Below are 19,680 nucleotides of genomic sequence, written 5' to 3'. Positions count from 1 at the left end.
TCCAAAGTTGGTCTCATTTGAGTGAAGAGGGGGAAGTCCGGGTTAGGTTTCGGTTAAAACTGGGGTCGGTTGCGACTGCCGGTCCCAAGAGGTTCTTCTCTTAAAGGGACCGCAGGACCAAAGGCCGGGCGCTGGGCTCCCTTCGGAGCTAGCCTGCTTTTCCTTTGCCTTCTCTTTCCGGGTTTCAGTTTTACCCTCGGTCGTCAGAGCTACTGGAAGAAAAGAATCAATGGATGATAAGAAAGCTAGGAAACGACGGGTAGTGTGATGGAGGTTCGCTGTAAGCTCACATAGCCTCCTTTAGGTGAAAAACACTCCTGACCCCACCTTCAACACAGCGTACAAGCGCGCACAACAAATATGCAAACACAGGCTCAACGGTTCTCTCTGATGGAGGCCTCAAAACCTCCGCAGCTGTACCACATTCACTTAAAATGCTAAACGTCCCTGGGTTTCCCGCGGGTACTTTATTTTCTTACAAACAGTTGCTAATGTATCTGCATCCCTATAGTTCTGCACCCAGCGAACATTGGAATTTTGACTGACACCCCCAGGGGGTGCTGGATGCCTACAGGAACTCTCAGAATAGTAATGAATAGGTCATGGGTTCTTAACTCTTTTCGTTAAGGATTTTTTTAGGTCATGAATCAAATGAAAGCAATGAGCTTCTGCCATGAAAAATGCACATGCAGACCAAGTTTTGCATGTAATTTCAGAGGTCAGGGCCTGCAAGTTAACAGTCTTTTGAATGGTTGTATTTTGTTTTGCACAACAGATATGTTATACCTAAAACTATATTTGCAGTCATGACTTCTAATATATTCTCTAGTCTCGTTATCAGTGTAGTTTTTTAAAAAAGATTTTATTTATTCATGAGAGACATAGAAAGAGAGGCAGAGACATAGGCAGAGGGAGAAGCAGGCTCCCTGTGGGAAGCCTGATGTGGGTGGGACTCCATCCCAGGACTTTGGGACCCTGGCATCACACCCTGAGCCAAAGGCAGATGCTCAACCACTGAGCCACTCAGGTGCCCCATCAGTGTACTTTTGTAAAGAGGACAGCAATGCTGCCTAATCTCATCACTTTTGCCCTTTATAGTCTTCCATTAAGGTACTACTGGCTTCTGTGAGTACTGGGAGAACCCAGGGAATTGCAGAGTTTGGGTGAGAATAAGGATATACTGGCAAGAAGGTTTTCTAATAACAGCAAAAATTCAAAAATTCATTTAGTGTTTACTGTGTGCTATGCACCATCCCAAGTGCTAAACATCTCATTTAAGGCTCATGGTAGCTCTTTGAAGTAGGTACTTATTGTCTCCATTTTACAGGCAAAGAAACTGAGATTTGGAGGAGTGAAGGGACTTGTCCACAGTTACATATGTAGTAAGTGCTGGATCAGTATCCAAAGACAGGCAGTCTGCCTTTGCAGCCCATCTCTTGGACACTGCCCTAGACTGTATGTATATATACTTGTAGATACTCATTATACAAATATGGGTATAGACTGATGGAGAGATACCCCCAAACACCATTATTTGGTAAGAAGGGGGATTTAGGGCACTTTGATTAGAGAATGAGATGGGGTAAATTAGGAATTTGCAGGTGGCAGGGAATAAATGGAAACTTTGGTAAAGGGAGAAAAAGTATCATAGCTTTGTAAGGGAGATTATTTTGACAGCACTGTTGAAGATGAGGTTGCATGGGGGGAAGGGGTTAAGATAGGAAAAACAGGCAGGTATTCATTTATGCCAAGCATTGTGTTAGGAGCTGGGGATACAATGCTGAGTAAGGTAAAATGTACCTTGCTCTGAGAAGTAATAGTAAAAATAATCTGATAAGCATCACCACAACAATAGCAAGTATTTATATAGAGCTTAATATGTGCTGAGGATTTCTCTAAGGGCCTCACATATGTTGCCACTTTATCTCATAGCAACTCTATCAGATAGGTACTGTGATTATCCCTATTTTACAAATAAGAAGACTAAAGCATTGAGAGGTTAATAATTTGCCCAATGTTATACAGTAATCGAGGGAGCCAAGATATGAAACTAGGCTATCTGGATTCAGAATATGCTCTAGATACTAATTGCACAATGCGTGATATTGGGAGTCAATTTCTTAAACACGAGAAAGCAAACCATAAAAGGCAATGCTGATCAATTTAGATAATTAATATTAAAAACCTAAATTTATTTTAAAAACTGCTATGCAAAGAATGTAAAATCAAGCCACAAATTGGGAGAAGGTATTTTCAAGACACATAACTGGCAAGGATTATTATCTGGAATTTATAAAGGCCTTCTACGATGAAAAGATAAACACCCAAACAGAAAAATGGGCAGAGAAAATCAACGGGAATTTCATAAAAGAAGCAGAACCGGAGCATAAACATATGAAAAGTTGTTCTCTCTCTATAGTAATCAAGAAAATGCAAATTAAAACCACAATAAGATACCGTTTCATACCCGCTAAATTGGCAACAATTACAAAGTCTGGCAATGCTGAGAGCTGACAGGGTTGTGAGCCAACAGGAGCCCTTACCCACTACTGGCAGGGATGCAATTTGCTATAAGCATTTTGGAAAAGAATTTGGAATTACTTGATAATGTTGAATATGTGAATATCCTATGATTCAACAATCCTACAGGCATTCCCTAAAGACAGAGGCAGTAGGGTTTATAGTCTCACTGTTTGCATTAGCAAAAACTGGAAACCCCAATGTCCATCATCAGTAAAGTGATAAGTTGTGGTATATTTATATGATGGAATGTCATAGGGCAGTGGGAACAATGAGCCACAGCTACATGTATCTACATAGATGAACAGTGAAAGAGGGACACCTGGGTGGCTCAGTGGTTGAACGTCTGCCTTTAGCTCAGGGCGTGATCCTGGGGTCCTGAGTCCCGCATCGGGCTCCCTGCAGGGAGCCTGCTTCTCCCTCTGCCTGTGTCTCTGCCTCTCTCTCTCTGTGTCTCTCATGAATAAATAAATAGAAATCTAAAAGAAAAGAAACAGTGAAAGAACTATAAACAGAATAAAACATACAGTGCAATGCAATTTACAAACATTTAATGGCAGGCAAAACTGAACAATATGTTGTTTATGAATAAATACATATGTGGTAAAGATAAAATAATAGAATTATTACCATAAAATTAAAGATATAAGTTACCTTTGGTGAGGGGAAAAGAGTTTTAGGAAAGGTTGTTCAGCCAATCAATCATGTCTTCCATAGGATCTAATTTAATTTGTTTGTTTTCCAAATGGATGGCCAGTCTTTTCAAAATAAGTATCATTTTCTTATTTTTTTATTTTCATTTTTTTCTTTTTAAGATATTATTTATTTATTCATGAGAGACCCAGAGAGAGGCAGAGACACAGGCAGAGGGAGAAGCAGGCTCCCTGCAGGGAGCCCAATGTGGGACTTGATCCCGGAACTCTGGGATCACGCCCTGAGCCAAAGGCAGATGCTCAACTGCTGAGCCGCCCAGGCATCCCATTTTCTTTCTTTCTTTTTTTTTTTGAAATATATTTTTAAGTAATCTCTACACTCAACGTAGGGCTCAAACTCACAACCTGGAGATCAAGAGTCACATGCTCCACTGAGCCAGCCAAATGCCCTTCATTTTCTTTTTTTAAGATTTTATTTATTTATTCATGAGAGACACAGATTGAGAGAGAGTCAGAGACACAGGCAGAGGAAGAAGCAGGCTCCGTGCCAAAACCGACACGGGACTCCATCCTGGATCCCCAGGATCACCACCCAGGCAGGAGGCAGCGCTAAATCGCTGAGCCAGCGGGGCTGCCCTCATTTCCTTATTATAGTTGTTTCCTTTCATACCTTTATCATATGCTAAGTTCCCTTTTATAGTTGGGTCTGTTCCTGGACCTTCTCCTCTTCTGTTGATTCTATTTATCTATTTGTCACCCATGACACACTGTTTTTTGTTTTGTTTTGTTTTGTTTTAAAGATTTTATTTATTTATTCTTGACAGAGAGGGAGAGAGAGTCAGAGACACAGGCACCAGGTTTCATGCAGGAAGCCCGATGTAGGACTCGATCCTGGAACTCCAGGATCACACCCTGAACTGAAGGCAGGCGTTCAACTGCTGAGCCACCCAGAGGTCCCCATAACACACTGTTTTAATTAATATAATTATAGGGATCCCTGGGTGGCGCAGCGGTTTGGTGCCTGCCTTTGACCCAGGGCGCGATCCTGGAGACCCGGGATTGAATCCCATGTCAGGCTCCCGGTGCATGGAGCCTGCTTCTCCCTCTGCCTGTGTCTCTGCCTCTCTCTCTCTCTCTCTCTCTCTCTGTGTGTGTGTGTGACTATCATAAATAAATAAAAATTAAAAAAAAAGTGTGTCAAAAAATTAATATAATTATATAGAATGCTTTAATATTCTTTTTTTTTTTTTTTTAATTTTTATTTATTTATGATAGTCACACAGGGAGAGAGAGAGAGAGGCAGAGACACAGGCAGAGGGAGAAGCAGGCTCCATGCACCGGGAGCCCGATGTGGGATTCGATCCCCGGTTTCCAGGATCGCGCCCTGGGCCAAAGGCAGGCGCCAAACCGCTGCGCCACCCAGGGATCCCTAGAATGCTTTAATATTCTATCAAACAGAATGTTGAACATTATCCATTATTAGTTTCTACATATGAAAGATTGTATTTTCCAATTGTGGCCACAACAGTATTTCTGGCTTCATAGACTATTCTAGAACCTTGCCACTTCCTCATCAAGAGATAGAATCTATTTCCTGTTCAGTCTCGAACCCAAGAAAGTCTTTGTAACTATCTCAGTGAATGGAATGCCGTGGAAGTGATGCTGTATGACTTCCAAGTTTAGATTAGAATAGGCGATACAGTTTCCCTCTGTGTTCTCTCTTGGGACACTTACCCTGGGAACCTAGCCACCATGTTGTGAGGAGTCCACGCAGCCACTTGGAAAGGTCATGTGTAGGTCATAGCCCCAGCCAAGGTCCCAGGTGACAACCAGCATCAATCACCAAGCATGTGAGTGAGTGACCCATTGGATGATTTAAACCTCTAGTCTTGAAGCTGCTCCAGCTGACACTGAACACAGTTCCCATAGAGCCCTGTCCAAATTACAGATTTGTGAACAAAAGTCGTGTTGCCATTGCTTTAACCACTAAGTTTTGGGGTGGTTTGCTACACAGCAATAGATAATTGAAACACTATGCATTTACATTTCCAGGTTAGTTTTAGAAACAGCTTATAAGTTTCATAAAAAATCCTTACCCCTCTAGAGTAACATGTTCTGGTCAGTATCCTCCATGCCCATTTTCCATGTTCTTAGAAACACAAGTCCACATAACTAGAAGTTTTTGTTCAATTTCTTTTTAAAAATGGGGATTATACTATTCTCTTATATATGTAATTCTGCAACTTCCTTTGTTTACTTAACATAATGTAGTACATATTCCTCTAAGTCAAGTAGTGTTTAGAGCAGAGAGTTTGCTAGGCCTCAAAATCAGTAAGTCAGGAAAGGGACTCCTGATAGTGTGCCAGAGAATGGCCAGAAGCAGGCATTTAGAACATGGATCCAGGCAATCAAATGCATGGAAAGTGCAAGGAGGAGAATGGTCCTCAATAATCCCTGACATAAATGCAGTTACCTGAGGTTGTCCTTAAAGACTTACCCAATTGCGATGGGTGAGAGGGCTAACCATGCTAAAAGGACCAATGATGGATGGACACCTTCCTTTTTTTTTTTTTTTTTTATGCTTCTTTTTTTTCTTTTTAAAGATTTTATTTATTTATTCATGAGAGACACAGAGAAAGAGAGAGGCAGAGATACAGGCAGAGGGAGAAGCAGGCTCCATGCAGGGAACCTGATGTGGGACTTGATCCCGGGTCTCCAGGATCGCGCCCTGGGCCAAAGGCAGGCGCTAAACAGCTGCGCCACCCAGGAATCTCCAAGGGTGGACACCTTCCAATACTCTGTCACATCCTATGTCATGATGGACTGGGGCTACAGTTTTTCTGGGGATGTCCCTGAGCTCAGCAAACTCTGTAGAATTTTCCAGATGGTGTCAAAAAAAACAACCTGTGGAGCTGACCATGGTGCTGGCAGGAGCCCCTAGATGATATATTAGACTTTTACATGGTAAGTTCAGTTTTGCTATTCATGGTCCTCTACTTTGGTGCTGGAGCATGGGGTGGAATCTTTGTGACTACAACAGAGATGGTTCCTGTCAGGGTAGGGACAGCAGAGATTAGGGAATATTGGGTCACATATTGCTGGTGTCTATGTCATCTGTGACAGGAGAGACTCTTCCTTTTGGAGTGTCTATTTCAGATGTAGGGTCAGAAATAGTGAAATGAAACCAGGACCAGGACACAGGTGAATAGTTTTTTTTTTTAAGTTTTTATTATGAAAAATTTTCAAACATACAAAAGGAAAGGGGAGAACATAATCTCCCACATACATATATCTATCATCCTGCTTTAAGAATTATAAACAACATCTGGTCAATCTTCTTTTATCTGATCTCCTCTACTCTCCAACTCACCCACTCTAGGTCATTTTAATGGAGACACTCAGTATATCAGCACATCTGTAAATAATTTAGTATTCATGTGAATACTTCAGTATGGCTAAAAAAAAAAACTATTTTAAACACAGTCCCAATGCCATTATCATACCTAAAAAGCAAAACATAATTTCTTATTATCATCAAACAGGTATTGTCCAAATTTCTCCAACTTTCTCAAAAAATGTCTTTTCTGTTATGTTCAAATCAGTATCAAGGTCCACATACTGCATTGCATTTAGTTTTGGTTGGTGTGTTTCTTAAATCTTTCTAATCTATACGCTCTCTCAATTTATTCATTGAGGAAACAGGTCATTTGCTATATAGTTTCCCACATTCTTCATTTTTATGATTGTATCTTTGTAATGTTGTTTAAAAAGTTTTAAAACTTGTTTTTCTATCTCCTATGTTCCCTGTAAACTGATTGTGAGACCTAGAGACTTGGTCAGATTTATTTTGATTTTTTGGCAAGAATACTTCATAGATGGTACATGATGCCTGGTCTCTTTTTGTGACGCAGATTGATTAGTGAGTTCAGATTTTGTTGATCAGCTTTAACCATTATAAAATTTCTTTTTAGTGTTTCCTTTAATGGTTTTAGCAGCCACTGATGATCATTCTCACTAAAGGTTACAAATTGGTGTTATTCAAATCCTATCATTCCTTCTAAATGTATTAGCTGAAACTCTACAAAGAACTTTTCCTCATCAACTATTTGGTTATCCCAAGGCAAGTCCCTGAGGAAAAGCAAAATATATACTTGGTTCTTTCTCTTTGTTCTCCAGTTTTCAGAATAACAAGATGGTTTTCTAGCATCTTTCAAACATGACCAATTAGGGTTCTCTATGTGTGACGTCGTGAACTTCTGGGTTTTATCATAGTCGGTGTATTTTAATCTATTTCAATTATTGTTCTTTTGGAAACTCAAATTTTTCTGTCTTTGGCCAGTGGAAACTCCTTCAAGTTGACTTACGTGTTATTTTTTCTTTTGAGATAATTGTAGATTCACACATCATTGCAAAAAAAAAATAATAATACAGAGACATCTCATTTGCCTTTCACTCAGTTGGCCCTGATGGTGCACCTTGCATAACCATAGTACAACATCATAACCAAGAAGCCAACTGACATTGATACAACTCACCAAACTTACTCAGGTTTCACCAGTTTTATATACACTAATTTCCATATGTGTGTGTATGTATATCTAGTTCTATGCAATTTTATCATATTGCAGATTTGTGTAACCATCCTGACAGTCAAGATACACGACAATTTCACCACCACAAGGATTCTCTGTGTACTCTTTTATAGCCACCCCCCAGTCCCATTCTTAACCCCTGGCAACCACTAATCTGTTCTCTAATTCCTTACTTTAAAAAAATTTTTTTTAACTTATTTTAGAGAAAGGCGAGCTATCCAGGTGCCCCTCCAAATCTACACTTTTGTTATTTCATGAATGTTATATAAATTGAATCGTACTATGTATAACCTTCTGAGATTGGCCTTTTTCACTCAGCATAATTCCCTTAAGATCCATCCAGATAGTTGTGTATACCAGTAGTTCATTCCTTTTTACTGCTGTATCAGTTTAACCATTAATCCACTGAAAGACATTTGGATGGTTTCCAGTTTTTGGCTATTATGAGTAAAGCTGCTATGAACAACTATATACAGGATTTTGTAGGAACAAACATTTTCAATTTTCTGGGATAGATGCCCGAAAGTTAATTGCTGGGTCATATAAGTACATGTTTGGTCTTTTTTTTTTTTAAGATTTTATTTATTTATTCATGAGAGACACAGAGAGAGAGGCAGAGATATAGAGGGAGAAGTGGATTCCTCACAGGGAGCCTGATGCAGGACTCCGTCCCCAGACCCAGGATCATGCCCTGAACCAAAGGCAGACGTTCAACCGCTGGGCCACACAGATGTCCCTATTTTGTATTTTCTTTTTCTTTCTTTCTTTCTTTCTTTCTTTTTTTTTTCCTATTTCGTCTTTTCAAATGACTCTGCTACTTCTTTCTCCATGTGGCCTCTTCTGTCCCTCTAGCTGTGCAGTTTTTTTCTATCAGCCCTCCAGTCCATTTCTTGGATATTCAGAATGATTTGATAGTTATTTAGCTGTGTTCAAGGGACAAGGCAAGCCTAGGTTCTTCCTACTATGCCACTATCTTAGCTTCCCCCTGATGCTTGATCTTTATAAGGAATTGCCAAAGTATTTTCCAGAGTGGCTATACCATTTTTAATTTCCACCAGTAAAGTATGAATGATCCAGTTTTTCCACATTTGCCAGCATTTTGTATTATCACTATTTTTTTTATTTTAGCCATCCTGATACATGTATAGTGGTATCACATGGTTTTAATTTGTATTTCCCTAATAGCTAATGATGTTGGTTATCTTTTCATGTGCTTACTTCTGTCTTTATATCCTCCTTGGTGAAATGTCTGTTCATGTGTTTTGCCCATTTTCAAATAGGAATTTTTGTTTTTTTACTGTTGAATTTTGAAAGTTTTTCATGTAATCTAGATATAAGTCTTTTGTCAGATATGTCCCATGTCCTTTAGACATAATTTCTAAAAGGTTCATAGTTTCCGTGGTTTCTGGCATGGTAAGTGTTTGAGGTTCATTTTGTTGAATGGAATTTTAAGCTTTTAGAAATATTTAGGAATGATGTAGAACTATACGATCCTTTTTGTTTCTGAAGTAGTTTGGTTATTGAAAAGGACAGGGAAGAAATCTAGGAGAGAAACATCTGGTAAGACCCACTAAATCCCAAGGCTCCTTGTAACTAACGTATCCCATGCACTTCCTTTATACCTTTATTCATTAAATCATAGTATGTGCTAAGATGCAAGGCAGGGAGTTTCAACATAATGTGACATACGTTCATGCTGAGGTTAAGTGCTGGAGGCACCTACCCCAGGGAGTGAGTGAAGAAGGCTTTCCAAAGGCTATGATAACTGGCCCAGATGGCAGGCAAGGTAGGAGGACTAAGTTGAGGTAGATCTTTCAAGGAGCATATTTAAAGACCACAAAGGAAAAAGACATGTTACATTCTTGGGGTGCTCTGGCCATCTTGGGAGTCCTAGACTGCTCCAATGTTTAAAACAAGACACCTTTTAAAAATTAATTAATTGACATTAGTTAATTAATTTTTTTACATTAGTTAATTAATTAATTAATTAAAACAAGACACCTTTATGGAAGGCAGAAGAAATTGTAGGTTGATACCTGACTGTTGCTTGGTGTTGTTTTGGGTAAGGAGTAAAGGAGTCAATAGAACTACTGCCTAGCTATTTTCTCTTAGGTTCTGGAAACTTCCATCTCATTCCTTTTATAAAGAATTAAAGACCTAGTGCAGCAAAAGTAGACATCTCTGCTTTGGGCAAGGTCCTAAAGCACCACCCAGGTATGAGGAGACAAGAGTGTCAAGCCCGGTCTGTTTGGTTCACCTTTGTGTGTGAGGGGGCACACTACATTCTCCTGGGGGTGGTTGGTGAGATTTTACATTCATTAAAGAAAGCATGGATTTAAAAAATAATAAAGTTTAGGGATACCAATTGACACTCTCTCTTCCCAGGTCTTCTTGTGACAACCACCTCCAAAATCTTCACATTCTGTCTGGCAATAAAAGTGAGATTTGGGCACCCTTGGCATCGTGTTGTCATCACTGGTATGAACTAGTAATCCCCTGGGAATATCAGGACTTTCCCATGCAAGGTACAAAGGGTCAGCTGAAGGGGAGTCACAGACCCTGTGCCTCCAAAGATAAGATGATCTGAGGAATAGGTTCACTAATTTATTTCTTGGTAAAGTAATTTCCAAAAGCTCATGTAAAAACAGCCAATGAGCAGCACACAACAGTGGTCTGTAAATGAAGACACTACTCAATACATTCCAACAGCCTCAGTTTGGCTTTGGTGGGACAATCTGACATGGGTTGGGGGCTGAGAGGGAGCAGAGTGAAGCCAAGTCTCTGTGGAAGTGTGGGCTCAGATGTGAGTGGCTACCAGGGGTGGACTTCAGAGCCAAATGTCAGAACTGCAGTCACCCCCAGGGTAGCGGAGCTCATGGGCCAGGGCTGGGCCTAGGGGCTCCTTCCCAAAGTCCACCAGGAAGTTGGGGTTCAACTTCAGGCCTCCCTTTACTGTGTCTACATCAATCTGCAGCATCACGGAGCCTTCCCTGGTGGAAACAGGGAGGGGAAAAGAGAGAGGTCAGAGGTGGCTATCATCTTTCCCCCAAGAGTGTGTGATACATGGTAGGTCCTAAGGAAGAAGCAGCACCTATTGGGTGGAGGCAGGTGGGGTACCCGAGGAGTCTTCAGAAAGCCAGAGTTTACTTTAAAAAAAAAAAGCCAGAATTTTCTGGGAGAGGAGAGCTAGAGAGGGAAGTCCAGGCTGTCTGCTTCTCACCTGATGAGGTCAGGGTAAAACTGCTTGTCCCAGGCACTGTACAATGATGTGGTGACGTACAGACGCTTCCCGTCTAGGCTAAGCTGGATCATCTGAGGGCCTCCAGGTACCTTTTTCCCCTTGGGAAAACCAGGTTATGTGTGGTAATACGTGGGTCCTGGGAGGGGGATCATGGAGTATGCCCCCACCCCATAATTCTCCAGCATGGACCTGAGGGACCCATGAGCCAGGCTGGGGGCTGCAAGGAGTGCATTGTGGGGTGGGGTGGGTAGGTCCTTACCTTGACCACCAGGGGCTCTGGCTGGGATTTTAGCTCCTGGTCCTCCAACACTTGCACGGGCCCTCCCTTAACAATGCTGCCCCCAAGGAATAGCTAGGTAGGGAGATACAGAGCATAAAGGAGGATAGTGGTGGAAGGTGAGGATGTTGTAGGAAGAGCACGTTCCCTCCTCCCTCCTGCCTCATGTTCCCCATGTATAGCCTCACAGTCCTGGTCTGCACCATCCCTCAGCCTCCATTTCTGCTATTCCCACACCTCCCTTATCATCCCCCAGCCAGTTCATGCCATCTGTCCCATCCCCAGACTTCTCTCATGCTGTTAACACTGCACCTGTCCTGTGAGGCGGGGCCGCTGCGGGTCAGAGATGTCATACTGCCGCAGGTCCCCATGCAGCCAGTTACTGAAGTAGAGGAACCGGTCATCCAGAGACAGCAGGATGTCCGTGATCAGGCCTGGGGTGGTGATGTGGTTCAGAGGCTTTCAGGGCTCTTATACCACAGGCTAGGAATCAACCTTCTGATTCCCACCCTCCAGAGGGCACTCACCTGGCATTTCGGGCAGCATCCAGCCCTTCACTTTCTTGGGAGGCACCTGGATCACCTTCTCCACTGACCAAGTACCTCCCTGTATTGGGAGGTGGAGGGTTGGGGTTGGATCTGGGTCTCTCCAGAGCCTACTGTCTACAGGGAGACAATAGATGCGGGGCCTCCTTGCCTCTAAGGTCTAGCTCCTATGCAAGCCCCTTAGGGTAGGGATAATGTTTGCTTCACTACTGCATTCCCAGCACCTAGCACATTGCCTGATGTGGAAGTTCACAAATATTTTTGAATGAGTAAATGGGAATTTAGGTTTAGAGAGATGAGAGAGCAAGGGGCCTTGCTTCTTGTTCCTGGAGAAGTTGGGCTAGGGGAGCCAGGAAGAGAGGTCTGGGTCATCCCTAGAGAGAGGAGTACTTCATGGCTCTGGAAGCCTAGCAGAGGTACAGGATAGGGCTGCTGGGAGGAGAGGGCCAGAAGACACATGTCACCTGATTCTTGTAGAAGCGCTGGATGGTAGAGCTGAGGGCACAGCCCACAAAGCCCTGGGCCGCATCTGGGTTGTGCAGGAAGCGGATCTCCAGGGGGATGAGCCCGTCCTGCAGAGTCAGGGTCTGTATGATCTCATGGCGCTGCCAGTCCCACACATGTAAGTGGCTTCCATACAGCCCTGGGATGGATGGGGGGTGGGTGCAAAGGATGGGCTCAGGATCAGGGCAGGGGGCCGTGGGCAAAAGCCAGGGCACAGCACAGGGCAGAAGGTTGAAAAACGGGTTGGAGGCATTAGAAAGACACTTGAGCAGGTCAGAGTACTCAGCACAATCTTACACCATCATCGCAGGAGTTGGGTTCACAGGAGGGAAGTTAAAAGGCCTGGAGATAGGTTTTCTTTCTTTTTTTAAAAATATTTTATTTATTTATTCATGAGAGACACACACAGAGAGAGGCAGAGACACAGGCAGAGGGAGAAGCAGGCTCCATGCATCCATGCAAGGAGCCCAACATGGGACTTGATCCTGGGTCTCCAGGATCACACCCTGGGCTGAAGGCGGCCTAAACCGCTGAGCGACCCGGGCTGCCCGCAGATAGGTTTTCTTTTCTTTTCTTTTCTTTTCTTTTCTTTTCTTTTCTTTTCTTTTCTTTTCTTTTCTTTTCTTTTCTTTTCTTTTTTTTATTTTTATTTATTTATGATAGTCACAGAGAGAGAGAGAGAGAGAGAGGCAGAGACACAGGCAGAGGGAGAAGCAGGCTCTATGCACCGGGAGCCCGATGTGGGATTCGATCCCGGGTCTCCAGGATCGCGCCCTGGGCCAAAGGCAGGCGCCAAACCGCTGCGCCACCCAGGGATCCCCAAGATTTTATTTATTTATTCATGAAAGACAGAGAGAGGTAGAGACACAGGCAGAGGCAGAAGCAGGCTCCATGCAGGGACCCCAATGTGGGACCCAATCCCGGGACCCCAGGGTCATGCCCTGGGCCGAAGGCAGATGCCCAACCACTGAGCCACCCAGGCATCCTCTGTTGAGGGGATTCTCACCTGCCTCTACGTCAGCGGGGTTGAAGCCATCTCTGAAGACATTGGGAGCCGCCCATTCAGTGCTGATCATGACATTGTGTCGAGGCTGGTACCAGAAGTCATAGCCCATAGGTGCAGCTCCCCCAGGCTGTTCCCATGTCCCCTTCACCTCGAATGTCTCTCCATCCAGCAGCACGAAACCCCCTGAGCAGGGAAGGAGGTAAAGTGGCAGGTGGAGGCAGTAGAAATGCTACCCTCCTCCAGTCCTAACCCCCAGGTATGTCCAAGAGGTTCCAAGTCTATTGCCTGGTGCCCCTTTCTCCCGCTGGGTTTGCCAGCTCCTTCAATTCAGGTGTCCAAAGGGTCCCACCCAGTCCTCTGGGTGGGAGGTGAGGACTCACTCTGGTGCCCCTCTTCCCATCAATGTTATTCCTGTCCTACACCAGGGGAAATTTTCTGTCCCCTTGAGGCAAGAGTCTGGGACCCTTTGCTTCTCTTGCTCCATTCTCTGTGGATTCCTCCCAGAGTCTAGGCTCCATTCTGCTCACTACATTGTTTTTTTATTTTTTATTTTTTTAGAGCAGAGAAATTATATTTACTTCTTACTCAACATGAATGCCCAACATATTTTCCCTTGCTTAGTATGCTATGATGCCTTGACAATTCTTTGCAAATACAACTAGATACCTACTCCTAAGTGCCACTAAATCTAGAAGTGTCCTCCCATCTCTGAGAAAAAGGAGCTGATGTTGCACTCCAAGCCTTGGTGGGGGGAGGAGGGAGCTCTGATCACACAGGTAAGGTCAGGAGAAAAGCAGCCCAGTGTAGTGACTAGGACATAGATTCTAGATCTAGATTTCTGGGTCTGAGTTCCACCTCTACAACTCATTAGCTGTATGAATTTGGGTAAGTTATTTATCCAGTATGTGCTCCGCTTTCTCATCTGTAGAACAGAGATAGTAGTAGCAGCTCTCCATAGGCTGTATCTGGCACGTGGTAGACATTTTATAAGTGTCTGTTCTGATCATACCATCAATGAGAGAGCAGATGTGAAGATTAAGGATCCTAAGGACTGTGAGACTTGCTCATGAATTCATAAAGGCTGATATTAAATTTCTGCATTTTCTGGGGCCATGTCTGTGCTCACATGCTCCACAGCATACTGTTCTGACTATAACTTTGAAGTGAATTCATCCGTCAAGTTTCATCTTCATAGAAATAATTGAAACAACTGAAGTTATTTGGCTATGATTTAAGTTTTGAATGAGACCCAGCCCTCTGGTTCTCCCTGGAAGGTCATTCTATCCCTCCCCTAGCTTGGGATCTGTTCCCCCCACAGATGCGCCTACAATGCCAGCACGTACCTTTGCCATTGCCCTTGGAGTCTCCTAGGGTGCTGATCATCACCTCCCCACTAGCCAGGCAGTGGCTGGTGTGGACATAGCCCAGGCCACACTTGGCATGGATGTCCTCAGCCTCAATGACCTGGAGAGGGATAAGGAATGGCATTGGGATTTTACTGGGCTGGGGGGACCCACCCATGACTCCTCCATTCCCTTACTTCTGCTGACCCCACTTTCTTTTCATTCAAGACACGGACACAATTTTCCCAGTGGGAATATGGCAGAGATTCAGTCTGATAGCTTCTAAGAGCAGCAAGGGAGAGTCTGAGAGACTAACTCTCCAGGCAGAAAGCACTGACTTCTCTCCCCCTGTCTCACAGCCCAATGAGACCAGAAGCTTCTCCCAGCCTGGGCCATTGCCAGCGTCATCTCTGTATCACCAGCAGCCAGCAGTGAGTGCCTGGCACAAAGATGGTACTCAACGACATGTTGAGAGAAAGGATCAGAGGCTCCTGCCTAAGGGAGGCAAAAAACAATACAAAACAAAACAAAACAACGGCAAAAAAAATCCCACAACCAAAAAACTACTCCCACCCCTGCATTGCCCGCCCCCAGGGTCCCTGAGCAACAGAGACAGGGAACATGCCTTGTGTAGCTTCGGGGCACGGGGATCAGAGCCCACGTCCACCACATAGATGCGGGAGGACATGAGACAGGGCAGCATCAGCTTGGTGCGGGACTTGGTGCTGTCTCCGAAGCAGCTGCTACAGGCGTTCCATCCTGAGTGGTGCAGCTCATCCCGCAGGTTAGGCATGGGCAGCCGGTGGATGACCTGGGAGTGGAGGGGGGCAGCGGAGGGGGGCCTTCCTGAGCCCGGGACCCGCGTGGGCCTGGCGGTACAGCATGGGCTGGGATTCATCACTGTCCTGGACCGCTGGTACCCTTATGCCATGAACACCCTGTACGATCCCACCCAAAGAGGGGGAAGAAGGCTGGAGCTGGGGAAGGGACTCGCTGGGGCCAGGGCTAGAGGACGGGTCTCAGGGTGCTCCAGTGCCCAAGCTCCGCCTCACCTGGCAATACTGGGGAGACTTGGGATCAATGTCCACGGTGGCCAGATAATCTGGGGCCTCAATGCCAGTGTTTCGGTAAATACAGGGCAGGTAGACGATCTCCTCCCTGGGCCCTAGAGGGTAGAAAGCAGTTAGTGGGGAGGGCAGGGTAGAGAGGGCTGACAGGTGGCCCTGGGTGTGCCTGAGGCCGGGGTCTCAGCTCTCCCACCCCTGTGAGCTCGTGGAATTCCTTTCTGGGGGCATCATGGGCTCTCACACTTGCACACTGACCTTTCATGGCCTCCAGAGGGCTGGGGTAGCCAGGTCCACACTTCCCACATTGTGTAGCTGCGGAAACAATGGGGCACTCGGCCAGACCACTCTCCAGAGGGCGTGGGCTCCTTCCCCACACACCAGGACACACACCCACACGACACACACCCTGCACCACTGGCTGAGGCGACAGGCCGGGCCACGTCTGGTGTCAGCTCCTGCCCCACCGCTGCCACCAATCCCCTGCCCCTCAAAGCTCTGCTGAGTGTGTGCAGGTGTTTGGAAGAGCTCTCCGGTGTGATCTGAAGATGGACAGGCCCGCAGGCAGGACCCAGGGGAGGCTGGAGGAGGGGGAGCAGGCCAGGCTCTGTGGGGCACAATGGGTATGATATCCATGCGCATCCCAGCCCCCGAGGCTCCTGAGTAGTCAGGGGAGCTGGGGCAAGTTATCTAGCCTCCCAGCCTCAACTTCCACACCATCCATAAGAGGAAGATGACAGGAATCTCACAGTGGGCTCCTGGGAGGAGTCCACGGGCAGGTGCGATCAAGACTGCAGCTCCGTGCTTGCCTGGCGGGAGCCAGTGAGCCCACTGCACCGCAGCTTGTGAGGGCACTACCTGCTTGGCCACCGCAGAAGATATCGCCACAAGGCCTGGGACACTTCTAGTTTTTCTCCCCTTGGATTCTGACCTTGGGCTGCTGGCCAGAACCTGGATTGCTGAGCTGAAGGTCTGGTAAGGAATAGGAGGCTGAAGGTCGGGGCCTCAGGGCTGTCACCACCTGGATATCCTTAGATCGGGTTTCTAACCGCCACCCCTTCTCGCGTGAGCCCCACTTCCTTTATCTGTCTTTGGTCCAACTCTGGAGCCTCAGAGGCTACCCACAGAGCCAGCAGGCGGGGCCCTACTTATCGGTCAAGCCTGGCAAGAGCAGCCACAGAACCAACTGGCCCAAAGTCAGCTGCAGAGAAGGAGGGTGAGGGATCAGGACCAGGCATCAGGCCTCAGGGTTGGGATCTGACCTGGAGGAAGGAGCTGTCAGAAATCCCAGAGTGGAGATCACAGGACGGGTGCTGCCTCCCTGCGCTGGCCCACAGCCAGTCTGGCCCTGCCCTGACAGCACAGGGACCCCCAGTGGGGAGGCAGGAGCAGTCGGAGTGGAGCCTTCCCTGGTGCCTGGGCTCAGGCCCTCAGCCAGGAAACAGGTCCCCTCTCAAGGCAGCCAACATGGCCAGGAGGCCAGGAGGAGGCAACAGCGTTTTCATTGGTTTCAAGCTCCAGATCTGGTATCTGCTCTCTTGACTTTCTCCCCTCTTTGGCTAAAAGGGGGTAATAATATCTTACCTTCTTTTCCAGGTGGCTAGGAAATCAAATAAGCTGATATATTCAGAAGTACTTTTGTAAAGGAGAAGCGCGGTATAAATATGGGTAGATTGTGCCAGAAGTGGGACAAAAATCCCAGGCAGTGGTTGGTGGCCAGAGAGAGAGCTGGGGTGGATGCGGTTGATGAGAAATCCAGCCCAAAGGAATTGAGAAGACTGTGCAGGGGCTTGGCATAGGAGGCAAGGGGGAGAGGAAGGAGGTTGCTGGACACAAAGCAGAAGGAGATTCAAAACCCCAAGACCTCAAGACAGAGACACAAGGCCCACAAAGCTGGACAGAGATGGAGAGGTGAGGGAGGTGTTGCTGGCTGTGGCATCTTCCCCTCTGCACATCACCCCAGCACTTCTTGGAGTCAATCAGGCCCCATGTAACCTCCAGGCCCCAGGAGCATCAGTGTTCTTGCTGGGGGCACCCCCCCCCCCCATCTCCTGGCTTGTCTTAAGCATCTCAATCAAGATCTCTGAAAATCTTTGGGTTTGAGATGAACCCAGGGGAAGCTCGCTGGGTTTTCCAGTGTCAAGCTGGCTGCTAGGCATTCTGCTAGTCTAGGAAAAACCCAGATCCAGGGGGGCAAGGACCTCAATACTCCCAAGCAGACCCAAACTCCTCAGGCCGACATCCAGGAGTCTGAAGATGGGGAATAGAGGGGCTTCTGGGAGAGTGGGAGGCAGTGAATAGGGCCCCAGTGAGAGTGTATGGGCTCCAATTTCCCTTTCAGAGTGCCTTGGGTGGCTAGAGGGTGAGTGATCTGGCCCCAAAGGCTTGGGTTTCCTACTTCCTGGAGTAAAAAGCTGGCCCAGGGCTAGAATCAGGATGGCCTTTCACCTATGGTGACAGCCAGGGACAAAAGGTTCTCCCTATGTATTCCCTGACCCCGACCAGATTTTCCCAGCTGCAGGAAGGTCCCCTGGCTCCAGGCCCCAGCTAGGGAGTCAGGTGGGGGTCCAGGGCCACAAATTCCAGCCGTCCCTCTGCCCTCCTCTCCTTGTAGCGCCGGAAACTTTGGCTGAACTGGGAGATATAGAGGTGGGGTGGGCCCAGTAGAGCAGAGTCCACTACACACCCCACCAGCTTCCCCCACCCAGCTTTTCTGTCACTTCCTGTACTGTGGGCCAGAGGTGGGTGACACTTGGTTGGCAGAAAGCCCCCTCCTTACCCATACTGCTTCCTGGTATGCTTTGATCCTTACTGGGCTGCCAGGAGTGAGCGGAGACAGAAGCTGTGCCGTTGTCCGAGGCAGGCTTTGCTGGGAAGGGGCAAAGGGAAGGAATTTATACAACCAATGGGTGAGTAGGGTGGGGCAGAGGGAGGGCCTGGGTTGCAGCCCAGAATGAACTACCAAGGGCAGCTGGCCAAGACGCTCTCAAATGGCCTGGGAGGCTGGTGTTTGCATTACAAGGTTTGTGTGTGTGTGTATGTGTGTGTGTGTGTGTGTGTAGGAGCCTGTTCATATGTAGATATGTGCTGTGGCTGTGCACACATCTCTACTGTGGGTGTCTGGGCTTATGTGACTTTGTGGGTCTGGCATGTGCACAGTCTATATACCTGTGTGTTGCCTCCTTGTGTGTGTGTTGTGTGTTTGTGGATGAATATGTGCCAGTGTGGGTATTCCTGTGTGTCTGGACTTGTGCACATCTGTGTGTATTTTTGTGAGCATGTGCCCGCCAGAATGTTTATCCCGTGTGGGCTTGTGCATATGTTCCTGTGTGCATGAGCATGCATGCTTGTGTAAGCATATGTGTGCACATGTCCCTGCTTCTAAACGCTCATCTCTGTACTTGGATTTCTGTACTTGTAAAGGCGCCCAGGGCTGTTGGGCCCATTTGCTCCTATCCATAGCCAGGGTCAGCTTTCTCTTAAAAACACCCTCTTTTCCAGACATCCATGCTCCAAAAGGCACCATCCTACCCACCCTCAAACTGCTCACCCATGTCTTCTGGCCACAGCTGTCCTGACGAGAAGCAAGGTTTAGTATATCCAGGTTTCACTTTCTCCAGACTTGCGTATGCCTCTTGAGCTTTGAAGTGGAAGGAAAGTCAGCAGTGCCCATCATCACTTCCTATTAACCTCATAAATCTCAGGAGGTAGAAGTGGAGTCCCGCCCTCCCCCCCATCTCTCTGCTTGGTCTCTCAACAGCTCCCAATGTGGATAGCAGGGCCCCAGGGAAGCCCAGAATGGTGCCACTGTCCCTAACTGGCCTGTGATGAGTCATAAAACTCTAAGGGTCTCCAACTATGTAAGAAAGGAGTCCTTCAGCTGGAGGGTTCCCTGCTGGCAGGGGCTGCTGAGCCTGAGAGTGGCGTGTCCCAGG

At 46.4% G+C, this 19,680-nt stretch overlaps 1 protein-coding gene across 1 annotated transcript; it reads right to left on the bottom strand.

The window, feature by feature from the left end:
• Positions 1–10,356: 10,356 nt before the first annotated feature.
• Positions 10,357–19,316, bottom strand: SELENBP1 (selenium binding protein 1). The gene is made up of 13 exons (XM_077842265.1): positions 19,296–19,316; positions 18,525–18,614; positions 16,004–16,060; positions 15,734–15,846; positions 15,307–15,492; positions 14,682–14,802; positions 13,339–13,521; positions 12,293–12,471; positions 11,811–11,889; positions 11,596–11,717; positions 11,266–11,358; positions 10,986–11,104; positions 10,357–10,755 (listed from the first exon to the last, which is right to left on the bottom strand). The coding sequence occupies exons 1-13, from the start codon at positions 19,297–19,299 to the stop codon at positions 10,593–10,595; spliced, it is 1,509 nt and encodes a 502-aa protein (XP_077698391.1). The 5' UTR covers positions 19,300–19,316; the 3' UTR covers positions 10,357–10,592.
• Between the last annotated feature and the right edge of the window lie 364 nt (positions 19,317–19,680).

Source organism: Canis aureus, chromosome 12 (assembly GCF_053574225.1).
Source record: "Canis aureus isolate CA01 chromosome 12, VMU_Caureus_v.1.0, whole genome shotgun sequence".
In the NCBI taxonomy this organism is placed as follows: domain Eukaryota; kingdom Metazoa; phylum Chordata; class Mammalia; order Carnivora; family Canidae; genus Canis; species Canis aureus.
This window is presented reverse-complemented; position numbering and strand designations above follow the sequence as displayed.

Coding starts and splice junctions, on each gene's coding strand:
- SELENBP1 (XM_077842265.1), bottom strand. Junction 15,493..15,733: donor AGTCTCCCCAGTATTGCCAG/GTGAGGCGGAGC, acceptor CTCCACTCCCAG/GTCATCCACCGGCTGCCCAT. Junction 11,890..12,292: donor AGCGCTTCTACAAGAATCAG/GTGACATGTGTC, acceptor CTCCCAATACAG/GGAGGTACTTGGTCAGTGGA.